Source organism: Mesoplodon mirus (genome assembly GCF_964341445.2).
Source record: "Mesoplodon mirus genome assembly, chromosome: 5".
Taxonomy (NCBI): Eukaryota; Metazoa; Chordata; class Mammalia; order Artiodactyla; family Ziphiidae; genus Mesoplodon; species Mesoplodon mirus.
This window is the reverse complement of record NC_138980.1, coordinates 49,847,838-49,872,049: the sequence shown is the minus strand read 5'-3', so window position 1 is coordinate 49,872,049 and position 24,212 is coordinate 49,847,838. Positions and strand designations below refer to the sequence as shown.

At 41.5% G+C, this 24,212-nt stretch overlaps 1 protein-coding gene and 1 pseudogene across 3 annotated transcripts in view; both read left to right on the top strand.

The window, feature by feature from the left end:
• SGCD (sarcoglycan delta) overlaps positions 1-24,212 on the top strand; it is a 539,655-nt gene that overhangs the window by 160,683 nt on the left and 354,760 nt on the right. For both annotated transcript variants that reach the window (XM_082620414.1, XM_082620413.1), the window contains exon 2: positions 3,757-3,945. In XM_082620414.1, the coding sequence (XP_082476540.1) occupies positions 3,757-3,945 (189 nt within the window). The remainder of the gene's footprint in view (positions 1-3,756; positions 3,946-24,212) is intronic.
• Positions 12,589-13,186, top strand: LOC309804405 (protein lin-28 homolog A-like; annotated as a pseudogene). The gene has a single exon. The product of its transcript is annotated as a protein lin-28 homolog A-like (transcript).

Here is a 24,212-nt window from a genome sequence, read left to right as displayed (position 1 = left end):
AACACTTTGTATTATTTTTTCTTCTTTTTTTAAAAATAATTTTATTGGAGTATAGTTGACTTACAATGTTGTGTTAATTTCAGGTGTACAGCAAAGTGAATTAGTTATACATATACATATATCCACTCTTTCTTAGATTCTTTTCCCATATAGGTTATTACAGACTACTGAGTAATAGATTACTTTGCTTTACAGTAGTTCCTTATTAATTATCTATTTTATATATAGTAGTGTGTATATATCAATCCCGATCTCCCAATTTATCCCTTCCCCCCCGCCCCGGCTCCTGGTAACTGTAAGTTTGTTTTCTACATCTGTGACTCTGTTTCTGTTTTGTAAATAAGTTCATTTGTACCATTTTTTTTTAGATTCCACATATAAGTGATGTCCACACTTTGTATTATAATCATTTGTACAAAACAGCCTCCTTCCTCCCTCCCTCCTTCCCTGCTTCCCTCCCTCCTTCTGTCTTTCCTTCCTTCCTTGAATTACAGACTGGACTGTTTTGTTTTATGTGACTCCTTAAAGTAGGCAGGAAGTATGGTGCCGGTGCAAGAGTCCTCATGACATACAGAATCAGGCACTACACCATGTATCAGAGGATCTGGGTTCTGATCCCTGCTCAGCTTCTAATTCACTGTGTGGCTTGAAAGGTCACTACTTCCCCTTACTGTCTTTGAGCTCCTCAGCTGGTCAGTTAACATGGGGGGAAAAGTCAGTGGTTTCTAAGAGTCCGAAGGTTCTGTAGAAGTGCTTCAAGGGTGGCCAAGCCCTCACTCTTGCTTTAAGCAAAGGAGCTCTGCTGATCTGCTTTATACTCTAGAATTTATTTCAAGATTTTTACCTTGAAATGGTTGTATTATGAAAAAAAAAAGGTATAACTGATTCATTTTGGTGTGCAACAGAAACTAACACAACATTGTAAATCAACTATACTTCAATAAAAGTCAATTAAAAAAAAAGAAGCAGCAGCAGTAGCCAGGGAGGTATCTGGCTTAATAACAGCAACAGCAAAAAAGGCATTTTAAGATAAGCTGTCCCAAATGCCTGGAATGACCTGGGGAGCTTTCCAATTCCATTGTAGAGCTCAGAATTTGATTTTGTATCTGTTAAAAGTTTGTTTTGGGTTCTGCTGCATAGTCAGGGTTGAGACATTATTCTAGGTCAGTGGTATGCAACCTTGTCTACACTTTAGGATTATCTGGGGGACTTTTAAAAAAATTCCTTGTGATTATTATTTAATTAACCTGAGTGTAGATGGTTTAAAAGCTCCACAGGTTCCTCTGATGTACATCAGGATCGCAAAATCCGAGTGGAGGTAATCATTGCATCTGTCAAGTTCAAATAATCTGTGTATGAAAAAAAAATCACATGTATGATCTCCATATCCACAGCCTGATAAATATTTATTGACCATGTAATTTCCATTTTATAGCTAAATTATGTAATGCCCCCCTCGGTTGGGATAAATGTCAGAGACAAGGCACCTGGTGTGCTGGCAATATCGCTAGCTTCTGTACTCTGATTTGTCAAGAATTTCTCACTGTTCTTCACACCTGCAAGGGTCAAAGACTACAATTCTTGTCCTTGCCCTGCCACAAACCCTGGAGCCGTGCACAAGTGTGTCAACTTCTCTAGTCTTAAGTCAGCTGACTCATAGAATTAATTGATTAGAATCAAAGGACCTTGCAAATAGGATTCTAAGATTTTGTGATTATTTCCTTAATTTACAGAATATGATTTAATGGAAAAGAAAGGCCTAATTTCCTTCAGACTTGTAAGACATTTATTTTCCCTTCTTATTGGTGTGTGAAAAGGTCAGTGAGAGATGACATTGCTGTGTTCCCGTGTTGTTACAACACAGCCCTGATCTGCAGAATTGTAAAAGGCTGAGTAATACAACTGAGATCCCTTCATAGTGTGAAGCTCAGTGCTTGGTTGGGAAGCCAGGGCTTTGGGAGACTGAAATGGAAATTTGCAAGGATACAAACAAGAAGTTCCCCCTGGTGTTTGGCTTGGACTTTTGTACACACCCAGATGGCAGCAGATTTCATAGTGGATGGGAAATCATTCATTCATTCATCATTTATGCGTTCATTTTTTTCACGTATTCATTCCACTCACATATGTTTGAACATATACTCATATTAGGGCCTGATTTTGGTGCTAGGGGAGTGTTCACAATGACATAGATGTATGTAGATCTTCATTGAGCATTTGAGTTGACCTTAAGTAAGAATTTACTTGGTTTTTCAAATGGAATTCCACTGATGCCGAAAGGCCCTGAGTTCTCTGGGGGATTTTTAGATTTTATGTGTGCATTTTAGTGATTATCTAAAAAACGTACAATAAGTATATTCTGAACCATCTGGAAGATGACCTCATAACCAAGGATATGATTTTAGGGCCTACATTTTCTTTGTCACCATGGTCACTTTGGCACCATATATCACTAATGTAAGTGCTATTGACTAAGATGAAAATAAGCAGCGACAGGCCTTATTCCTAGAGAATGCAGTCTGCCTACGTGAGGGCCAAATGAAATAAAAATCCCAAAATAAAGCTTGTGCAGTCATGTGAATGGAGAAGAGCAGTAGAGGCCATGTTGTCACATGGCTGATGGCAGAGTAGGGATGCTGTGCTCAGAAGATGCTATGCTAAAGCCCTTGGTACATTATGCTGTTTTGCAAGTCATCATTCTTCTCAGTAGTCAGTTATTTCCCATTTTGAATGATACGTGTTGGCAGCTTTGTTTGTATTTAATTTTAAAATTTGTTTTGGTTGGAGAATTTTATAGAAGTGATAAGTTTATTTAGATTTGTGTTGGTACCTAATTAGCAGTGCTAGTATAAAGATAATTTGTGTCAACAGCGGGGGTTTGGGAAAGCTTCCTTACTTTAAAGGGGATTCGAATATTACTTAATATTGGCAGATATTTTTTTCTAATTTATCTCACTCTGCTATTATCACTGTTTAACTAGTTTGTTCTCCCCATTAGCCTGCAAGCTGCTGGAAGGCATGTTCACGCCTTACTTGACTTTGAGCCTCTTTTATGTTTATTAAATAAATGTGTTGATAACAATTAGAATTGTCTAACTCATAAGGACTACTTGAAAAGGATAGTGAGATCTCTGTCAAGGGAAGCATTTAAGCACAGGCTATCACCTTTTGAAGATCCCTGAGTCAAGTGAGGCTTAATCTATGTGCCCATCAGCACCCCTTTGAACTCTGGAATGGAGGGAAGATCAAATTTGTTACTTTTGCCACTAACTTTTTGGCAACACAGAATGATTGCATTTGAGATAATTTTACCTCCCCCTGCCCCCAAATCAGTTGCCTAAGTAGTAGTATTATACCACCATGAAGAACTGCTGGGGTTAATTTATTTTCTCAGGTGAATTCTGAATTTTACCCTGAGGACTTGGAGTGTCTCCCTCACAAAGATGTTGGAATTCTAAGAACCATTTGGAAAATGGCTTCCTACGGGTCCCTCTCCTCCTGTGATATATATGTTGCTGTCTCAGTGCATATCATGAGAGATGTCTGCCTGAAACGGGAGAGCTCACGCAAGCATCCAGAGGAGCCACTTTTGTCCAGGGGAAACAGATTTTTTTAGAGTTGTCAGGAGGGTGGAAACATATAGACAGCAGTCAGCCATATCTCTTCATCAGTTGATTTTTTCCATTCTTTTTTTTTTTCCTCTCTCTCTCTGAGCAGTTTAATGTGAGTGCTTCTCTTTCGCCTCATTTATTTCAGATGCCTCAGGAACAGTACACCCACCACCGGAGCACCATGCCCAGCTCCGAGGGGCCACAGGTATACAAAGTGGGGATTTATGGCTGGCGGAAAAGATGCCTGTATTTCTTTGTCCTACTCCTGATGATTTTAATACTGGTGAACTTGGCCATGACCATCTGGATTCTCAAAGTCATGAACTTCACAATTGTAAGTAAAACCACACGGTTTTCTTTAGCTTTCCTTGGGGGAAGGGAAAGCATGGGGCAAGAAAAAGAAATGTGGGAAGTGATGGCAATTGGATTCAGATAACCTGCAAGCTGGTATCTTGGTGAAAAAACATTGCTGTTCAGGTTACATGTGGGGATTGACTTCTTTTGGATCTCAATTCTTCAGAGGCTGGTAATCCACTTTTGAGGCATTTTCCTTCCTTTATGATCCATCGTGTATGCTTTCCTTCTATTTTGATAACCGTGTTTCTGTAATCTGTAGCTTACAAGTACTTTGAGTAAATAATCCAAGGAGAAAGATGGGATAGAGTCCAAAGTAGTAAGTTTTTCCAAATTTTAGTAGTGATTAAGAAAGTTTTTGTGAGGTAGGGTAAACACAGTAGGTAAACTATGTAGGTAAACTATGTAGGTAGGTAAACATCAGAGTAAAATTAGTCTTTGGGGATTATCTAAGAATTTTCACTGTCTGTTTATACCTGGTAGCTCATTACTATGGTTAATGGAGCATTTCCTCAATTTTCAGGATGGCAGTTCTCTTTCCTACTGCTTGGGTAGAATGGAAACGAGAGTGTAGCCATGTTACATTTTTTTAAAAGAATTTGTGTTTATGCTTCTTTGAAGAATTTCTTGCACATAGGACCACTCTACAGATTGGACATTTACTTGTTGAAGTTCAAATGAAAAGAAAATCCTGGCAAAATGATTTCTGGAGTTATTCTGAGGTTTTTCCCTAGACTTTTCTTGGAGATTATAACAGTACAAATATTATAATTTCTCTTATTAGTGATGATATAGTGGGCAGTAATCTGCTGCCCTGAAAACACTTGCCTTTCCTCTTGTGATGGCAGAAGTAAGTAATTACATTGGCAGTAAAAAGAACTCCTGTTTGATAAGGAAACGTGACCATAACACAATTAAGAGTAAGGTTTTCATGTGAAAATTCAAAATAGAATAGAAAATCCAAATATATGCCTTTCCTGAATTATAAAGTTTATTTTTATCCTTAACACCCTCTGCATAGATAGACTTTCTTGCCTTTACTCAGGCCATTTCTTCTTCTTGGGCTGCTTTTCTCCATCTTTTGTGCCTGGTACAACCCCTCCTACATGCTTCTGTAGCCCCATTTATGTATTTATTATTATACTGATCACTCCAGATAATACTTTTTATGTGTGTTTCCCAGGCAGAGTGAACTTTGAGAATAGCAAGGGCTGCATTTCTTTTCCATGGGCCTCCATTCATCACTCATGGGAGGGGCTATTGGTACTTGACTCCTGAGGATTCTGTAAACCATGGTTAGAAACAATGCATCAGAATGGCTCATTTTTTTTATTGAAGTATGGTTGATTTACAATGTTGTGTTAATTTCTGCAGTAGAGCAAAGAGATTCAGTTATACACATATATATATGTTCTTTTTTATATTCTTTTCCATTGTGGTTTATCACAGGATATGAATACAGTTCCCTATGCTATACAGTAGGACCTTGTTTTGTATCCATTCTATATACATTCTGTATATACTAGTTTGCATCTGCTAACTCCAAACTCCCAATCCATCCGTCCCCGACTCTCTTCCCCTTGACAACCACAAGTCTGTTCTCTATGTCTGCGAGTCTTTTTCTGTTTTATAGATAGGTTCATTTCCGTCATATTTTAAATTCCACATGTAAGTGACAATATATGGTATTTGTCTTTCTCTTTCTGACTTCACTTAGTATTATAATCTCTCGGTCCATCTATGTTGCTGCAAATGACATTCTTTCATTCTTTTTTAAGGTTTGGTAGTATTCCATTATATATATGTACATCTTATTTATCCATTCATCTGTCAGTGGGCATTTAGGTTGTTTCCATGTCTTAGCTATTTTAAATAGTGCTGCTATGAACATAGGGGCACATGTATCTTTTTGAATTATAGTTTTGTCTGGATATATGCCCAGGAGTGGCTGGATCATATGGTGACCCTATTTTTAATTTTTTGCTGGACATCCATACTGTTCTCCATAGTGTCTTACATTCCCACCAACAGTGTAGGAGGGTTTCCTTTTCTCCACACCCTCTCCAGCATTTATTATTTGTAGGCTTTTTAATGATGGAGAATGGCTCACTTTTTAATACTTGCAGTAAACGCTAGGAAACTAAGCTGTATTGCAGTATTAAGTTTGGAAGATGATACAGGTCAATTTCCATGGGATGGTAGGGATCTAAGATAATATGTTCTAGACTATTGGAGCACGTTAGCTTCTACTTCTGAATGAGAGTAGGTAAACACTTTTTGAACTTGGACTTACTTTATAGACAAGCAAACTTCAGAGAAGTATTTTAAGCAGCAGAGAGAAAGATGTGATCAGATTTGTAGTCTAGATACTTGCTCAGGTGAGGATACAATATAATGGAGAAAGTTTCTCAGAGTTTGGGCCTCTAAAAGGTGTCCTGAGTCTGTCTGGTCTTAAATCCAAGGGACCATAGTTGTCTTTTGTCGATATGCATGTTCTGTGATGTTTTTATTTTGTATTTCAAAAGCTTTAAAGTATAAAACCTTCTGTATTGTAATATAAAATAGGAGAAGACTGAAGTTAGGGCAGTAGAATGGAGAGTAAAGGTTCAAAAAACATTTAAAAGATGGAAGCAACACGCCTCAACTACTGCTTGGATATAAGAGTTGAGGGATTGGAAGACACTCTGGAATACCCCCGGGTTCTGGCTGGTCAGATGGTTGGATGGTAGAACCAAAATAAAACAGGATAGATTCATTACCTTCCCACTGGAACTTAGCTGGGACTCGTGAATCCCCCTAATTCCCTGTTTGGGGCTCTTTTTGTTATTTTTAGCTAGTTTGGGGTAAAGTTAATTTATAGAACCCGAAAGAGTTGAGGGTGGATGTGGTGGAGAATATGAACTCAAACCCTGATAACCATGATATTATACAAATATGGCTTCTCGAGTGTGCTTTATCTGGCAGGCTTAATAGTGAGAGGTCTATGTAAATGTATATTGAGTGACAGTTCACTCTGTATGGGAGCTTGGGGAGCAATATGATATTAAGGTAATAATCTGTATGAAATAGGGCATTTCCTGTAGTTAACTAAATTGATTGCCAAAGTTGAGAGTTCTTAAAGCTTTACGAAACCAACTACTTACTAAAGTGAGAATAATGCCATGGTTAGCCATAATTGGTGCTTTATAGCAGTAATGCTTTTAAGCAAATAGAGCAGAAGTGTCAGAAAATTGGTCTTTCCCTGTACGTTAAAAGCATATTCTCTATCAATTACAGTATAATACACATTCTTTTAGAATTTTAATTCTTTTCCACAAATAGTAATTTACTGATAGTGAAGATCTTGGGAAAGAATGAGGTATTAACCAATGTTACATTGGTGATGGTGGGGTGAACGAACATAGGAAATCAATGTGACAACAGTTAAGCACTTTATGCAAGGATTGTCAATAGGAAACGGTGATTATTTTGTACACCTGGAATGTTTGATAGTTTGGCATTTGGAAAAGCTCACACTGTAATCAAACCCTCTGAGTAATGACAAACCAAGGCAGTGACGTCATCTGAAAGTGTTTCTGAGGACTTGGCAATTTATCCCAGATTGGACATCCAGAATTTTCTTTTCTGTCAGACTTGCATTTTCTGCCATCCCCAGGGGTATATGCTGGAAGAGTCCTTACATTATAACAATCTGGAAAAACATCCAACCAAGTTTTCTTTGTCCCAAATGTAAATCAGAAGAAAAATGAATTTTCTCTCCTGTGCTTTTAGCAGATTATTATGGTGTTCATTATTAAGCAGGACAGCATTATTCTCTCCTACTCTTTTCTATTATTTTTCCCTACTTGAAGGAGTGTTTGGTTTACCTACGTTATAAACACCCGTAGGTTAACCTGTCCTAGTTTATCATACACTGTACTTTACAAGAGGACTAGAATTTATTAAGTGTGTTCTGTGCCAGTCACTGTGCTTGGCAGTTAAAAAATCTCTCTTTTAATTTTCCAAACAGCTCTACAAATTAGGTATTATAATCTCCATTTTAGTAGAATAAAACCCAAGGCTCAGAGAAGTTGAGTGACTTCCTAGAAGACAGAGCTAGTAAGTAAAAGAACGGGTGCTTGACTTCAAAGCCCATCCCTTTCCACCACACTTTACCTGCTCCTGCTAACTGCTATAATGACCTGGCTTTTCAACAAAACTCTGAAGCTGCCAGAATGGTTCATCATCTTTGTTACCCACCCTGTGCCCTCCGATCACACATTTCCCTCCCAGCCGAGACGTCCACTGACATTTCCCGCCTGGAGTAGTTTACAGTAGTTCTGGCTGTTCAGTCCTTAACTCAGTTCTCTTTGCACTACAGCCGATGACCCTCTCCCTTCACTGCCTTCACCTTTTGTTTTAGCCCCTTGTTATGTTTATGTAAACATTTAATATAAACTTAATAATACTATCTGTGGCATAGGTTGGTGTGTAGACTCCATGAGTTAATGCACGTTAAGCATGTATGTATAGCAGCCACTCACCCATAGGAAGAGTCTGTGCTGGCAACAGAAAGTCATGGGAGACCCCATACCACATGGCAGTGGTTAGGGGCTCAGACTCTGGACGCATGCTCCAGGTACACATCTTGGTTCTGCTACTTACTTTGGCAAATTTCACAACCTCTCTGTGCTGCAATATACTGGGAGTAATAGCAATACCTACCTGTTCATAGGATTGTTATGAAGAATAAATGAGGTGATGCATGTAAAGTGCTTAGAAATGGAGCTTGGTGCACAGTAAGTGCCTTATGTTAGTGTTTGCCATTATCATCATCATCATCATCATCACCATCATCATCACCATCACCATCACCATCACCATCACCATCATCATTTACTGAAGGCTCATTTTGCACCAGACTCTATGCCATAGCAACTTATAAGTGTAATCTAACTTAATCCTTATGTGGCTAGGTATTATCATGATACCAACTTCACAGGGAGGAGAGAGGCTCAATAACTGGATCTGGGATCACAAAGCTAAAAAAGTGGCAGAGTAGGGATTTGAATCCAAGCAGTCTGCCTGTGAAGCCTGGTTTATTAATCTGTGTGCCATATCGTTGGGCAGTGCAGAAAGCCCTAGCGCAAGTGTCAAGGAACTGGACACCTAGTGGGCCATGAACTACATCCCCTTTTCCCTCTGGGGCTCAGTAAAGAAATGAATGCATTGAAGCAGGTGTCCTTGAGGACTGCAAGGCATCTTCCTGTTTGAACACTACAGTTTTGTCTTTTGAACTTCGCCTTGACCATGTGAGATCTCACTCTCTAGAGGGCTGATGCTTCTGACAAAGCGTTCCAGCAGCCCAATCCAGATAACTTGGCCTCAAAGACCTCCCCAAATACTGCAGTACTGATCGTCTACACTATCATTTAGCACAAGTGGTTACTGAGTGGAAAAACTTTAAAGGCTTGGGGATTTTCAATAGATGGCATGATCTCTTAGTCCAGTGAGTGTGAAATTATTCATCATGAGATGAAGTAGGAACCTAAGGAGTCACCTCCTCACACATCCTCATTTTGCAGATGATTGAACCAAAGTAGATGCGAGGTTGCCTGACCCAGCTTCAGCACTCCAGCCATGCCGGGAACTTCTCAGGAGCAGGGATTACATTCTATTCATCTTTGTAGGCATGACCCAGTGCCTGGTATGCAGTCGGCTTTCAATATGTGTTTGTGAATTGTCAAACACATTTGACAGTTTTGTGCAGACCATATTCATGAGATGATGGATGTCAAGTACTTGGTCAGTGCTGGACACATGATAGGTCCTTGATAAATTATAACTAGCTATACCTGTGTTTAATAGATCCCCTAACTTCTCTTTCTCTTGCCATTCATCAAAATTACAAAATTCAAACCACTGTATTTGTGATTATTTAAGAAATGAATGTCCACTTGTTTAATAAAAACTTGTGCAGAATTTTTTAATTTTCCTGTATAATCCCCATAAAAACCCTATGAGGTAGGTACCACTGTTACCCATATTTTACAGATGGGGTGTAGGAGGCTCCACGAAGTGCAGTAACTTGTCCAAGGTCACGCCATTAAGTGAGTGATGAAGCTGGGATAGGGTCGCAGGGAGTCCCTCTCTTGAGCCCACGCTCTTAATCAGTACACTGTGTTGCCCATTTTCCAAGTGCTATTTTTCACGAAGACAAATGAATTTGTTCAGTGCAATGTCTAAAACATGATTTATTTACCCTAAAGTAAGATAAAGATCCACTGAGGGTCAGAGGAAGGCATTCTAATATTGGTAAATTGGACACATCGTAAAACAGTAAAAGCCAGGGAGAATGGGCAGTGTGTTCCATAACTCAGAACACTAATACATCATCTGTTTGCAGAAGGCTCGAGGAACCCTTACCCAGTCAAACTAACTCAAGTAGAGGTGAGTGAGGATACACATGCAGAGGGAACAGGAAAGGGGGTCTCCTGGGTGCATGAGTGGACCTCACAGCCTCACTGTCAGGAACCAAAGGCAGCTCTGGGGATGCCCACCTTCTGGCTTTCCTGGACCACATGGCCTTGGTCTTGCCCTAGAACATTTGTTTCTGTTGGCAGACCAGGATCCCTCTACCTTTGTGGTGCTACCAGTTACCTCCTGTGTTTATTCAGGTTTCCTGCTTCCTTGCATCTTCAACATGCATGTGCCTTTGACCTTTTCTCTGTAATGACTTTCCCCTTCAGCTCCCACCTCTACCTGCCCCAGTCTGTTGTTACCCAGGTGAAATCCCAGAGAGGGAACTGCACTGGCTCAGCAGATTGTGCACACCACATTGTACTTGCTTATATGTCATGTGAGATGCCTTATCAGCTGTGACCTGAGTGGGCAAAGTCATGGAGTCAGAGTCCTGTTCGTTGAGCAGCCAGGCCAGAACTTCCCTCCCGCTAGGTCAGAAATTCACTTGAAAATCATACCTGCACTTGATCTTTGATAAACATTGCCCTTTTTAAGCTTTTCTCTTATTTCTTATGTTTTCTCAGAAGTCGTCCCAGGTTAAGGTGAAGACTCCCTCTTTTGTGTTTGCTGTACCTGGTGTCCTGCAGCCGGGGGGGGGTGGGGGTGCAGCGCATGTGCAGTACGGCGTTATTTTATTTTCCTGTCTGTTTCCCCTACAGGGACTGTAACCTTAAACTATTCAGTTTTATATCTACAGCTTTAAATATGTTGCTTAGCATGTAGCAGATATTTAGAATATTTATTGAATAAATGAATGGGAAAAAATTATGAATAGCCCGTCACTTTAAATTAAAGTGTGTAAAGATGGGTTAATAGAGCTTTATATGGCTTTTAAAATGAAGTATTAGTTGATTTATTAATGTAGACAGATCATAAATAAGATGAGTGCTTAAATTTGATTATGAAAAGGTATTTTTAATACAGACACTCCTTCCTATGTATCGACTGCCTGCTATATTTTAATTACATGAGTCAGGAGTGTGAAATAGAAGAGAAGCAGGAGACATCATCCTAGTTAATATACAGACTTGCTCAGCAAATGGGAGAAAATGATATTATTGGCTTTAGTTATACTTTTCACTCAACACTGTTAATGAATATATTGTGTGTGTGAGTCGCATTTGCTTCAGCTCGGATGCCAGCGTCACTTGGAAAGGCTTTTCGTGTTGAGAACACTGTGCTTCCATCTCTCAGTGCTGTCTCTGACAGTCACTTTTTCATCCATTAGCTCAAATTCATCAAACTGAAAAATGGCCAAAAATGTTATTTTTTTAAGGCGGCATGAACATTGTAATGCAGAAAAACAAAGGACAGAAATCCACTCTGTTCCATGAATAGTCCTGGGATACAGCTCTGTCATGTCCTGTTTCGTTTGAAGCTTACTGTGTTTTATACCTTTTGCAAGAATGCAAATCCTCAAGGATGATTTTGGTCCTTATAATTGCTGCAAAATGCTATGAACCAAGCTTGTTACAAATTTGTACAATTTATTGGGCACATTTGCTGCAATTCGATTGGTATTTCTTAAGCACACTGCGCAGTACGCTGGTTTGTCTGGTCATTAAAGATTATAATAAAGAAAATCCTCTACTTTAATAGATCATAATTTAGTAGGAAGAAAAAACAATACATTCCCGCAAATGACAAATCTTTTAAGGGAGTGTGAAAGAAGAAATTAGCTAAAGCTAAAAGGCCCTGGAAGACTCCTTGGGTTGAGTCTTAAAGGATGGAGAAACCCTTTTGAGTGGTGGCTGTAGCCTGGAAGCATGGGTGTTAAACTCTGATGGGATGCCTCAGACACTGTGGTTCCAGTGTTGAGAGCCCGGCCTCTGGAGAGAAAGGACAGGGTGGGGAAGGAGGAGAGTGGGGGGCTGATGCTAGTCGAGTTCAACAGGATGCAAATTGTAGACACTCTTGAGAGGTCACACTGGGAAACTTGAGTGCCAATTATAAATATATCACTATGCAACATTAGCCTATTTGGATAATATTCATGACCTTTCCCACTTACTATCCTTTTCATACACTCAAAATTCAGTTTTTGCCCTTTGCCTCCAGACTTCTCTGGGGCCAGAAGCCCGCTGACCAGGGGCCCGGGGCCACGCGGGCTCAGCCAACTACCATGAGCTCTGTGTCAAACCGGCAGTTTGCAGGTGACCGGATGAGGCGCAGGAGGACGCGGCCCGGGCGGCCGAGGAGCCGCAGCTGCTGCGCGGAGCCGGCATCTGCAAGTAGTTCAACGTGCGCATGGGATTTGGCTTCCTGTCCATGACTGCCCGCGCGGGGGTCGCACTCGAGCCCCCTGTGGATGTCTTTGTGTACCAGAGTAAGCTGCACATGGAGGGCTTCCGGAGCCTGAAGGAGGGTGAGGCCGTGGAGTTCACCTTTAAGAAGTCTGCCAAGGGCCTGGAATCTATCCAAGTCACCGGCCCTGGTGAGATGTTCTGTACTAGGAACGAGAGGCGGCCCAAAGGGAAGAACATGCAGAAACGCAGATCAAAGGGAGATAGCTGCTACAACTGTGGAGGTCTAGGCCATCATGCCAAGGAATGCAAACGGCCACCCCAGCCCCAAACGTGCCACTTCTGCCGGAGCATCAACCATACGGTAGCCTCGCGTCCACTGAAGGCCCAGCAAGCTCCCAGAGAAAGCCAGTCTACTTTCGGGAGGAGGAAGAAGAGATCCATAGCCCTGCCATGCTCCCAGAGGCCCAGAAATGAGCCACAGTGGGTGGGGGCTATCTGTTCGTGATGAGAATGTTTTGAGGAACAGGCATCAATCGTCAGAGTGGAGAAAGGGGGGACAGTGTGGGTAGGGGGCAGCTGGCACTGCCATATATCTCAGGCCGGGATCTACAGCGTCACCCTCTCTTCCCTCTTGGTGGGGGGAAGGGGTGAGTCAAAGAAACCCCAATCATGCTCTATCCAAATGCACGTGAGGGCTTTGGAGGGTAACTCTTCCTGCATGCTTTATCTGAGTCTCTACCCCCAGAATCTCCAGCTTTTGAAAGTGGCCTGGATAGGGAAGTTGTTTTACTCTTCAAGAAGGATATGGAAGAATATTTCCCATGCCAGAGTGAAAAGATTAAGCATGAGACCAGATTGATGGACCCAAACCCACAAGCCACTGCATTCTGTGGGAGGAAATATCTCAGGGGTAAAGCAGGGTTTTCCACATCCTGTCTCCTCATAACCCCCTCCTGGGATAGAGTGCTGACCACTGTCCCAAACAGTGGGCTGTGATGATCGGCAGAAGGGGTGGTTGAGGGAACAGCTGCAGACCTGCTGCTTCTAAGCCCACTCCCACCCCATTCTGGGCCAATGCAATTTTATTTATTTGCTCCCTTGGATGACTGTACCTTGGGTCCCACTTTCTCCAGGATGCCAACTGCACTAGCCGTGTGTGAATGACATATCTTGTGCATTTTAACTTTTTTTTTCATAATAGAAATATTCTGGTTTTGTATTTTTGTGTATTTTAATCTAATTTAATGAGTGCCCTCATTCCTGCACTGTGTTCTCAGGTACATGAGCAATCTCAGGGATAAGTCGGCAGCAGCTCTGGGTCTGCACAGCAGGAATACTTTTTGTTGCTCTATCACCAGAGAGAACAACTATTTGGAGCATATAGCCTATTGAACTACCTCATTTTTGCCAACTAGAGCTGGCTTTTCTGCCACAGTGTCCTCTTGAAACCCCTCCATCTTCAGTGTTTCATGGGAGACTAGGTTTTAACTCGGTTGCCTCATGACTTGGTCTCCTTCTACTGAAAGATTGGAAATTGGTCTGAACAGGAAAAGGTGGTACAGAGAGGTTAGGAGAGGCTGGGCCAGGTAAAAGGTGCAGAGAGGGGAAGCCAAGATTAGGCAGAGGTCATCTGTATGTGTGATAAAGGATTCCTGTTCCAGACCTCTAATCCCAGGGCACAGGACTCGCTTTACATACCAGATCCATCCTTCACTGGATTGGGCTAGGCCTACCATACACAACAGGGTGTATTGTGTATGTTTTTGTAAAAACTGTGAGCTGGTAAGGACAGGTTTTAAGAATGATTCCTCTGTACTCATCTTGAGCTGCCCAGGGATGGATATATGAAGGAAGGACAAGATCTTTAATCTTTAACAATTCTGGGCTTTTCCTCCTTGGCTTCCAGAGAGACCATCAGCGATGGCTTCTTTGTGGTTCCCAGAGCCAGTGTCCTGCCCTGCTGCAGCAGTGATTAGTGTCATGGTAGCTAAAGGAGAAAAGGGGGTGTCGTTTACATGCTGTGAGATCACTGCAAACCTACCTCACTGTGTTGGAATGGGGCAAATGCAATAGAACACACTGGGTGATGTGTGTCTGATACTGGGTTCTTGTCTCCCCCAATTGCTGCCCCCCTCTAGTTATTGTATTTGTCTGGGCTTCGTAGGACTTCACAAGTAGCTGATTTGGTGATTGCTAGTTTGTGTAAATATAATGTGTTGGTCTTCTGCGTGTTCTTTTGAGGTTTTATTGTTTACAAACTTCTTTTTATATTGAGAAAAATAGCCAAAGCATCTTTGACAAAGCATCTACACCAGCGAAAAAGATCTGAAACATAAGCTTAGGGGCCTCCCTTCTTGAAGTGGGAGGTCTTGAACCACACTTTCTTTTGTGTTCCCCTTCCCCTGTTTCCTATTTCAAACAAGATCTTCTGTCCTTAAAACTGGATTCCTACCCCCTCTCCTTTACCCCTTTGTACCCCCCAAAATAGTCCATATACCTATACATTTAATTTGTGGGGTGTCTGTGATTAAATGACTTGTGCAAAAATCCTGAAGAAGCTAAGAACTCTCCATCCCTTGTTCCCAGTCTCCTGAGCCATGATGTGATTCATGCCAAACAGACTGCTGTCTTTGGATAGATTAAAACCTTGATGTGATTCATGCCAAACAGACTGCTGTCTTTGGATGGATTAAAACCTACTTTAATCTCCAATCCTAGGGTAGAGAGGAGCAATGAAGGGGCCTTCCATGTAGAAAGTGGGGTTGGGAGACCATGAAAGGAAAGATGAATGTATAGGCAAGTCACTCAGGAACTTATATGCAGGTGCAAGAAACTTGAGTTGAAGTGGCCACAAGATTGTTTAATAGGAGATGGACGAATGTAATTCCATGTTTACTGCTAGAAACCAAAGCTTTGTGTGAAATCTTGAAGTTATGGAGAAGGAGGGAGGGTAGAAAAGCATGTAGCTTTCCCTCATCCCTTCCCCTCATTACTGAACTGCAGGAGACTGAGCCCCCTTGGGCTTTGGCGACCCCATCTGGGCAGTGTTTATTTGATGGGTGATTTTGCTGTGCCAGGTAGTTCCTTTCCCATTTGCTATCATTTTGTAACACACATGCTGACCCTTTTCCCTTCCCTTCTTTTCCTTGGGAAAATACAATGAATGAAGACTTATTGGTACTGAAAAAAAAATTCATTTTTTTCCTGTGATTCTAAAATTGAGAAAAATAATGTCAGAAAATCTCCCTGAAAGTATTTCTGTCTTTTTCCATCACACATAGCTGCTCACACATGGAATTTTTAGGTATTTTGGGTCATGCAGCTGTGAACTCTGAATGGCTCTCAGAAATCGGAAGTTGTGACCACATCTTGGGGATTTCTGCACTCTTACTGAGGCATTAAGCAATCACAGGAGAGAAGTTCTGAATCCTAAGAGGCATATTACCACTGTGAATTTAAGGATCAGTCCTTCCACAGCAGACAGGACCTTATTCAGACTGTAGAAAGAGACACAGTCATGAATATGAAGTTTCAAGTCAGTTGGGTTGCCTGTGTCACTAGTTAGAATTTCTAAGTTCAGAGTGGCTTTGTAAATACTTTGTCTAGAACTGACTGCCTAATATGGTATTAAAATTAAGTCACATGAAAAATTCAGTTCCTGAGTCACACGAGCCATGTCGCACACAGTCAATAGCTACATGGGGTTAGTAGCCACCATCATCATCAGAGCAGATAGAAAACATTTCCACCATTGCAGAAAGGTCTTTGTTACAAAACAGGTCTAGAATCCGCAAGCCTACCTCTTAGATAGGTCTTGGAGAGCATGCAACGTCAACATGGACAGAGAAGTTTTTCATTTCCCTCTGTACAACAATGTGTGCCTTTTCTTTCCATGCCCTGGACAGTTTTGTTTTTTTTTTTTTTTTTGCGGTATGCGGGCCTCTCACTGTTGTGGCCTCTCCCGTTGCGGAGCACAGGCTCCGGATGCGCAGGCCCAGCGGCCATGGCTCACGGGCCCAGCCGCTCCGCGGCATATGGGATCCTCCCAGACCGGGGCACGAACCCGTATCCCCTGCATCGGCAGGCGGACTCTCAACCACTGCGCCACCAGGGAGGCCCCTTGGACAGTTTTTAAGACCTGGAGCCATAGGCTTAAGGTGGGAAAAACCACCTTAAAAACCTCAAGGCCCCCAAAAACCCTCAGTTTAACAGAAAGGTTCTCATAATCTGATGAACAGATGGCCGCAAGTAACTACATTTCTAGCAGCTTTGTTCCTTTTCCTCATACCCGTTCTCTTCCTCCTCTCCTCTTTTCAGTATTTCTCCTTGGGTAGGTAGTGAGGCTGTGATAGATTTTTCATCTTCCCAGTGAGAAGCAAGGTGGACCTTTGATGGGTGAAGAGTTGTATTGAGCGGGGAGGGTCAGGGACCGCTTCTGAGCCTTATTCTTCAAACCTGTAAAATATGCAGTTGGACCAAATGATGCTCTACAAATGGTCCTCTACAGCTTATATAGTTTCTAATTAAGGGATCCTCCTGTACTCTTAGGCTCAGAATGAGAGACTGAGTCGTTTTTCCTCTAAAAGTGTGGAAATGAGAGACTGAGAGACTGAGTCGCTTTTTCCTCTACTTAATCTCTACTTTTTTTTTCCTGTCTCTAGCTTAAATAATAATGTTTAATTCTCATTTCGTGAGTTTCTTTATCTTCTGGTCTTTACTATTCTTGGGTTCTCCTAACCACTGGATTCAACTCAAGAGGCATAGTTTTTAATTTCTATAATCCATGGTCACTTCTAGAGACTCTGTGGAGAAGATGACATTGGAAATGAACCTTAAGGATGGTTAAGATTCTAATGAGCAAAGATGGAGTGAATGCAGGTTGACTTTTCTGTTTTCAAGATCCCCCAAATCTGCAGGGTTCCTGGGCTGCCAGGAAATGACCTTATTTATCACCTGTAAGGTTTACCTTGTAAACCATAGAACAGATATCTGACCAGTTTCCTGTGTACTTACGTGTGCCCACACTATATTTAGTTAGACAAAAATCGAAGATGCTAAATACCAGGAAGTATATCTCGTGTGCTGTTTTTTTACTTTCTCATCTTAACCCATTCAATTATTTAATGAGTAATTAGTCTCATTATCTATTGCTATGCAGCAAACCACCCCAAAACTTAGCAGCTAAATATAACAGTAATAATTTATTTTGCTCAGGACTCTTCAGTTGGGGCAGAGCTCAGTGGAAATGGCTTCCCTCTGCCCCCATGATGTCTGGCACCTGAGCTAGGGAGACTCCAAGGCTGGGGGTTGACTCAACAGCTGGGGCTAGAATCATCTAGAGGCTTACTTACTTCTGTGTGGGCAGTTGATGCTGTCTGTGAACTGTGACCTCCTCAGGCCAGAACACCTACACATGACTTCTCCATGTGGGCTAATGTGGGCTTACTGTCCTCATGGTAGCTGGGTTCCAGGGTGCATGTTCCACTTAAATGAGGTAGAAGTGCCTAATGCTGTTATGACCTAGACTCAGAAGTCAGGTAGCATCACTCCTACATCACTCTGTTAGTGAAGGCAGACACAAAATCCTGTCTAGATTCAGGGGGAAGGCACACAGAATCCCCTCTACGTGGGGGAGTTGCAAGGTTCTACAGGAGCTTGTAGGATGGGAGATTGTTGTGGGTTGAATGGTGGCCCCCAAAAGATAAGTCTTCAACTTAATCCTTCTTTGGCCTTCTTTGGCCTTCACTAGGTTAAGGATCTTGAGATGAGGATATCATCCTGGATTATTTAGGCAGACCCTAAATCCAATGACAGGTGTCTTTAAAAGAGTCAGGCAGAGAAATATTTGACATAGACAGAAGAGGAGCAGGCAATATGACCACAGAGGCAGAGGTTGGAGTGATGCGGCCATGAGGAATGCCCACAGCCTCTGGAAGATGGAAAAGGCAAAGAAGGAATTCCCCTCTAGAGCCTCCAGAGGGAGTGGAGCCCAGCTGACACCTTGATTTCAGACTTCTGGCATCCAGAAATGTGAGAGAATGAATTTCTTTTGTTTTAAGCTATCAGTTTGTGGTAACTTGTATGGTGGCTTCTGGAAACGAATGCAGAGATAGGGTTCTGGCCATCGTTGGAAAGTACAGATGGTCCCCAACTTAGGATGGTTTGAATTACGATTTTTCAAGTTTATGATATTGCAAGAGTGATGTGAATGCAGTAGATCCAGTTTTTAATTTTGAGCCTTTCCTAGGCTAGAGATGTGTGGTACGGTCCTGTCTGGTAACACTGACCTGCCGCTTACAGCTCCCAGTCAACCATGCCATCACCAGGGTGAACACCCTATATACACTTGCACCCATTCTGTTTTTCACTTTTAGTGCAGTATCCAATAAATTACATGAGATATTCCATACTCTATTATAAAACAGGTTTTGTGTTAGATGAGTGTGCCCCACTGTAGGCTAGTGTAAGTGTTCTGAGCACATTTAAGTTTGGCGAGGCTAAGCTGCGATGTTTGGTAGCTTAGGTGTATTAAATGCATTTTCGACTTCAGATATTTTCACCAGATGGTGAGGTTTTCGGAATGTGACCCTATTGTAAGTTGAGGAAGATCTGTACTCTCTGCCACACCACCACCACCACCAACAAGTGCTACTAACCGTGCACACACCACATGTCCTGAGCGCAGAGCTGAGTGCCTACCTGAGTTCTCTCTTCTTTCCTCACGGTGACCCTGCGAGGCAAGGTGCTATGAGCTCCCATTTAGCTATGAGGAAACTAAAGCCCAGAGCTTGATTAACCTCCCCAACTTCTTCAGCTAGTAAGTAATAGGGTTAGTATAGAGTTTTTATGTCTGTATACATACTATGTATACAAGGACATATTACGTGTACATATATACATGCATGTGTACAAATATGTCAAACTCGAAGATTTATGCTTTTAACTTTATTCAGAAATGTTTACTGTCAAAAAGTAAAATAAATGTGTCATAACCAGTAAGGTATTTACTTGCAGAATTTTCAGTGGCACTGATGGTCATTGTGTAGCTAGGAATAACAAGGAGTGGACATTTTAAAGCTACTTCAGTACTGGTTCAGTCATTGACTACTTCAAGCAGTTTTAGTTTCTTGAATACTTTAAGGAGTCACACAAACTACAGAACCAGCACCTGTGTTATAAGAATCATGGTTTGGTTGCCTTTTGAATTACTTTTCTGCCTTTACTAAGCCACATGTGAATCATCTAACTAAATAAGGAGTTGCTTTGATAAATAAGGATTTCAAGAATAGGAAAAAAAATCCTCAGTAGGATCATAGCCTTTCTATATTTAATAGAGAAACGTAACTGGAATGCTTGTAGTATACATAAAAGTACGCATATTAGTCAGCTTTTAATTATCGGTCAGCTTTATTAAGTGAAAAACTTCTTAGCATCTCCTAACAATTGATTTGCTAATAGTAGATGCTCTGTGTTTATTGTTACAGGAGGAGCTAGTGAGTGGAAGTTGGGGTCCGTTTAAGCCTTTTTCAGTGGAAAACAATACAGTGTAGAGCACTGAGTCATTTACTAGCCACTTACTAAGAACCTAACGTGAGCAGACCCTGTGATGGAGCCCTGATGTGTGGTTCCCTCCACAAAATCTAACAATTAAAAAGCCATAAAATCATTATCATCACCATGTGGGCATAATCATCACTTAATTTCAACAAGCATTTTTAGGTGCCTACAACTTACCGAGAGACACAATAAAAGAAAAAAGAACTTCATTCTATCCTCATAACATCCCTTAGGTTTGTAAACGTTCTTGGCACCTTAGAAAGCTGGTTCACATCTACTGCATCTTGTGGTTCTCTACAAGCATCCCCATGGGAAAGACATGGCAGGGATAATTTAATTTTACACTTTTGACTGAAGGGGCAGCTGGGGATCGGTGATCTGTTTAAGGTCTCATGCCTAATAAGTACTACAGTCAACCTCCCATTTTAGAAAAAATAAGAATGAACGGTGAGCGGTAGAGCTCAGCAGCAAATGCCTTTTGCAGACTCAAGGAAGTCACTGAGCCAGGGCCTATGGACATGTGGTAAAAGACTCGGCACATTTTCATCCCTTAGCTAGCCATCATATTTGGGTTGCCCAATGGCAGGGAGTTTTGGCCATTAATACACTGACTGTAATCGGCCATGTTAAGTAAGCATGTTTTCTCTCTCTGACAGTTCTCTTAACTCCAAGATTAAAAGAAAGTCCTCTTCCTAAAATCCAAAGATAGAGGGAAATGATCACTTGGGTTACTCATTGGGTTAAACCAGTTTCATGCCATATGTAATTCGTTGCTGTTTTAGAAGTGAATGCTTTATGGTTCACATAAGCAATTTTATATATTCTTAATTGAAACCTGCACTGCCGTTGTTGGCAAGGAGGGTTCCACGAGAGCAGAGATAATTTGTGTCTTGTTCATTCACTGGTGGAGAGCCTTGGGCTTCTGACTTTTGCGGTTGTTTTTGGAAAATAATTTTCTGGTCCCAGTTAAGTGACTGGTTTCCGTTTGAAATCTTCAACTCTGCAAATCTCTTGTTAGTCTAGTTACTATCTGTGACAGCCTAATGAATGAGTGACAGTCATTTACTCAACAAATGTGTGTTGATTTCTTCCTGTGGGCCAACCACTGTACTGGGTACTGGAGGTATAGCAGAGAACAAAAGTAAATGCGGTCCCTCCTCCGAGAGCTTGCCATCTGGTGGGGGAGACTTGATCACGTGATCAAGCAAATAAATGTAAAAATGCCACTATGCTGAGTGGATGCTGTATGAACGTATAGAGGGGTGATTTGGCATACTCAAAGAGGGGGCTTCCAAGACAAGATGATTGTATAAACGCTAAAAGTAAAACTGAACAACAGAAAAAGAGATGATGGCAATCCAGTAATGTCGGATGTGGATTCCTAGAACATCTGATGACAGTAGCTCCCTTTGGGAGAGGAGTTGGGTGGTGGGGGGAGGTGGGATGGGAAGACAGATGGGAGAGGCCAGCAGAAGGCAATTTTCCCTTGCTTTCCCATTTTCTATTGACCTTTTGCAAGGAGAATATACTTATGTAATACTTGTGAGATTCAAAAAAGTAAAAATAATGAGCTAAAAGGAAAAGAGAAGAAAAATCATAAATAGAAAAGAAGTAAGGGTATATCATGATAGTTGCTTTCTTTAAAGACCATTTGGCTACATTGTGATTGAATTAGGGACCTCATCTGTAAGGATAAATACAGACTGTAATTCCTCACACTTAATTACAAACACTTTCTGCATTAGAAAAAGGGAGGTTGTTTAGAATAAGTCTTCTGCTTTTTTCATTGGTGCAGACAGAATTTGGCCGCTCATAGGTACATTAACTGCAGGATTTGCAAATAGATTATTGTCATTAGTAGGATGACTTGTATTGAGAGCTTATTCTGTGCCAGGCATGGTACTGAGCAACTAACATGGGGCATATTCTTTCATCCCTATAACAAACCTAGAAGATGGTTCCTGTAGTTATCTCCCTTTCCCAGATGAGTGAACTGAGGCTTAAAAGAGTGGTCAAGTCACTTTTCCTATGGTTTTAGCAAATGACAGAGCTGGGATACGAAGGAAAACTGAACCTAGAACTCCTAAAAACTGTGCCATACACCCTCCCATGATACTCTGCAAGCTGAGGGGTCACTGTCTGTTCCTCAGAGCCTCCAGCCCCCATGCTTGTGGCATTATTGGGATGGTTCAAAGAGTCAACAGCAAGGGCACGTGAAGAAAGCTGATGGTCTGTAGTATCCCTACTCTGATTTCTAGAACCTTCTAAGTATCCAAACATTAGGATAAATACTTCTTACTCCCAGCTGGTGGTATGCCTCCTACACAGTATATTGAGAAATTGTCTTCTCTTTGTGTTTTCCAATGGACCTTATTGATTCTCTTCTCTCATATTGGACGAATCACTTACTGAGCTTAGAGAGGTTCAGAGGCCTCACATCAGCAGACTTAATTACATGGGAGCAAATTCTCCCAGTCTAGACTGCCCAGCTTCTTGGCTCCTTTTCCATCACACTCGCATTGTCCAGAGTTGTTCTGAAGCCATGCTGCCAACTGATGCTTTGGAAGGATCCTGATGTGTAAAAAAAAAAAAGTGATGTTAGAGAAGGTGGAGGTGTGGTTTACAGGCTTCAGAGAAGACAGACCTGGGTTCAAACCTCAGCTCTGCTACTGGTGAGCCAAGTGCTATTGGAAAAGGAGCTTAACTTCTTTGAGCTTTGCTTTACTTGTTTGTAGTAATGGGATTTGGAAGTTTTGTTAAAGATTGGCACTAACCAGAAAGTAGAGCGTGGTAGCCACCCATGAATGCTTACTATTATTATTGTCAACTTGAACACTTGGAGAGTCACCTTACAAAGAGGATTCATTTGCTAAAATTCAGCACAGAGTCATAAGCTCACTTTCAGAGAAATGACTAACGGAGTCTTAAAAGCATATTTAATGTGGGTGTGGCTGAAAAATCATCATTGCTACAAGAATTACAGTCACTCCAATATTTTTTTCTCTACACATTATTGCTGATTCAACTTGAAACAGAACTGTGTGAAACACAGGAAACGATAACCATGTCAGAGGATGAGACAGCCTATAAAGAAGCAAACTACTAAATAAACAAAATAATTGTGTATTCTGATATGTCCTTTGAAGGAAATAAAGAGAGAGATGTGATACTTTGTAATTGGCCATGGCTTGCTTCAGACACAGATCAGCATATGCATCTCTGGAGAGGTGAAGTTTAGTAAAAGCCTGAAGAATGGATTGTGACAGCCATGAAGAGCTGAGGGAGATTCCAGGCATTGGGAGAGGCAAGTTCAAAGGCCCTGATGGGGAGAAGGCATAGAGTAGGCAGTGCCCTATGGAGGTAGGAAGACGGAGTCACTCTTCAGTATTCACTGTAGGAAGGTACACCCTTGAGAGAGGCAATGCAGGAACAACACACTTGCACTTGGGCCCCTGCTCTGCCCCATGGCATCTACGAGAGGCCATTTGACCTGTAATGGCTTGTTCCTGATTTGTATGATTTGATGCTTACTCAAGGTGGTTCAAAAGTCTCACCCTTTTGGAAGCCCTGTGCCTTTGGCTGGTCTATTCAGAGGCAGTACCCCTGTCTGTCCGGAAGATTGATTGTCCAAATGCCCTGGAAATATTGGTGATGGCGTGATGGCTGCTAATGTCATTGGCTAGCCTCTGAGATGGCACCATCATAGAAAACTTTTCAATAAGGAACACATTGGAGAGCAATTTATGAATATACATTCCATTTGGTTTATTGCAGAGTCCGCAGCAACCTTAAAGTATTGTAAATGGGCTCCACTATCTAATCAGGGAATGCCAACAGTCTATTAATTGCCATTTCTGATTATTTGCATTTAATTAAGGGGTACTCTTGAGAAAATGAAGGACAGCCTAACCTCAAACTATGGCTTTACATCTTGGATAATTGA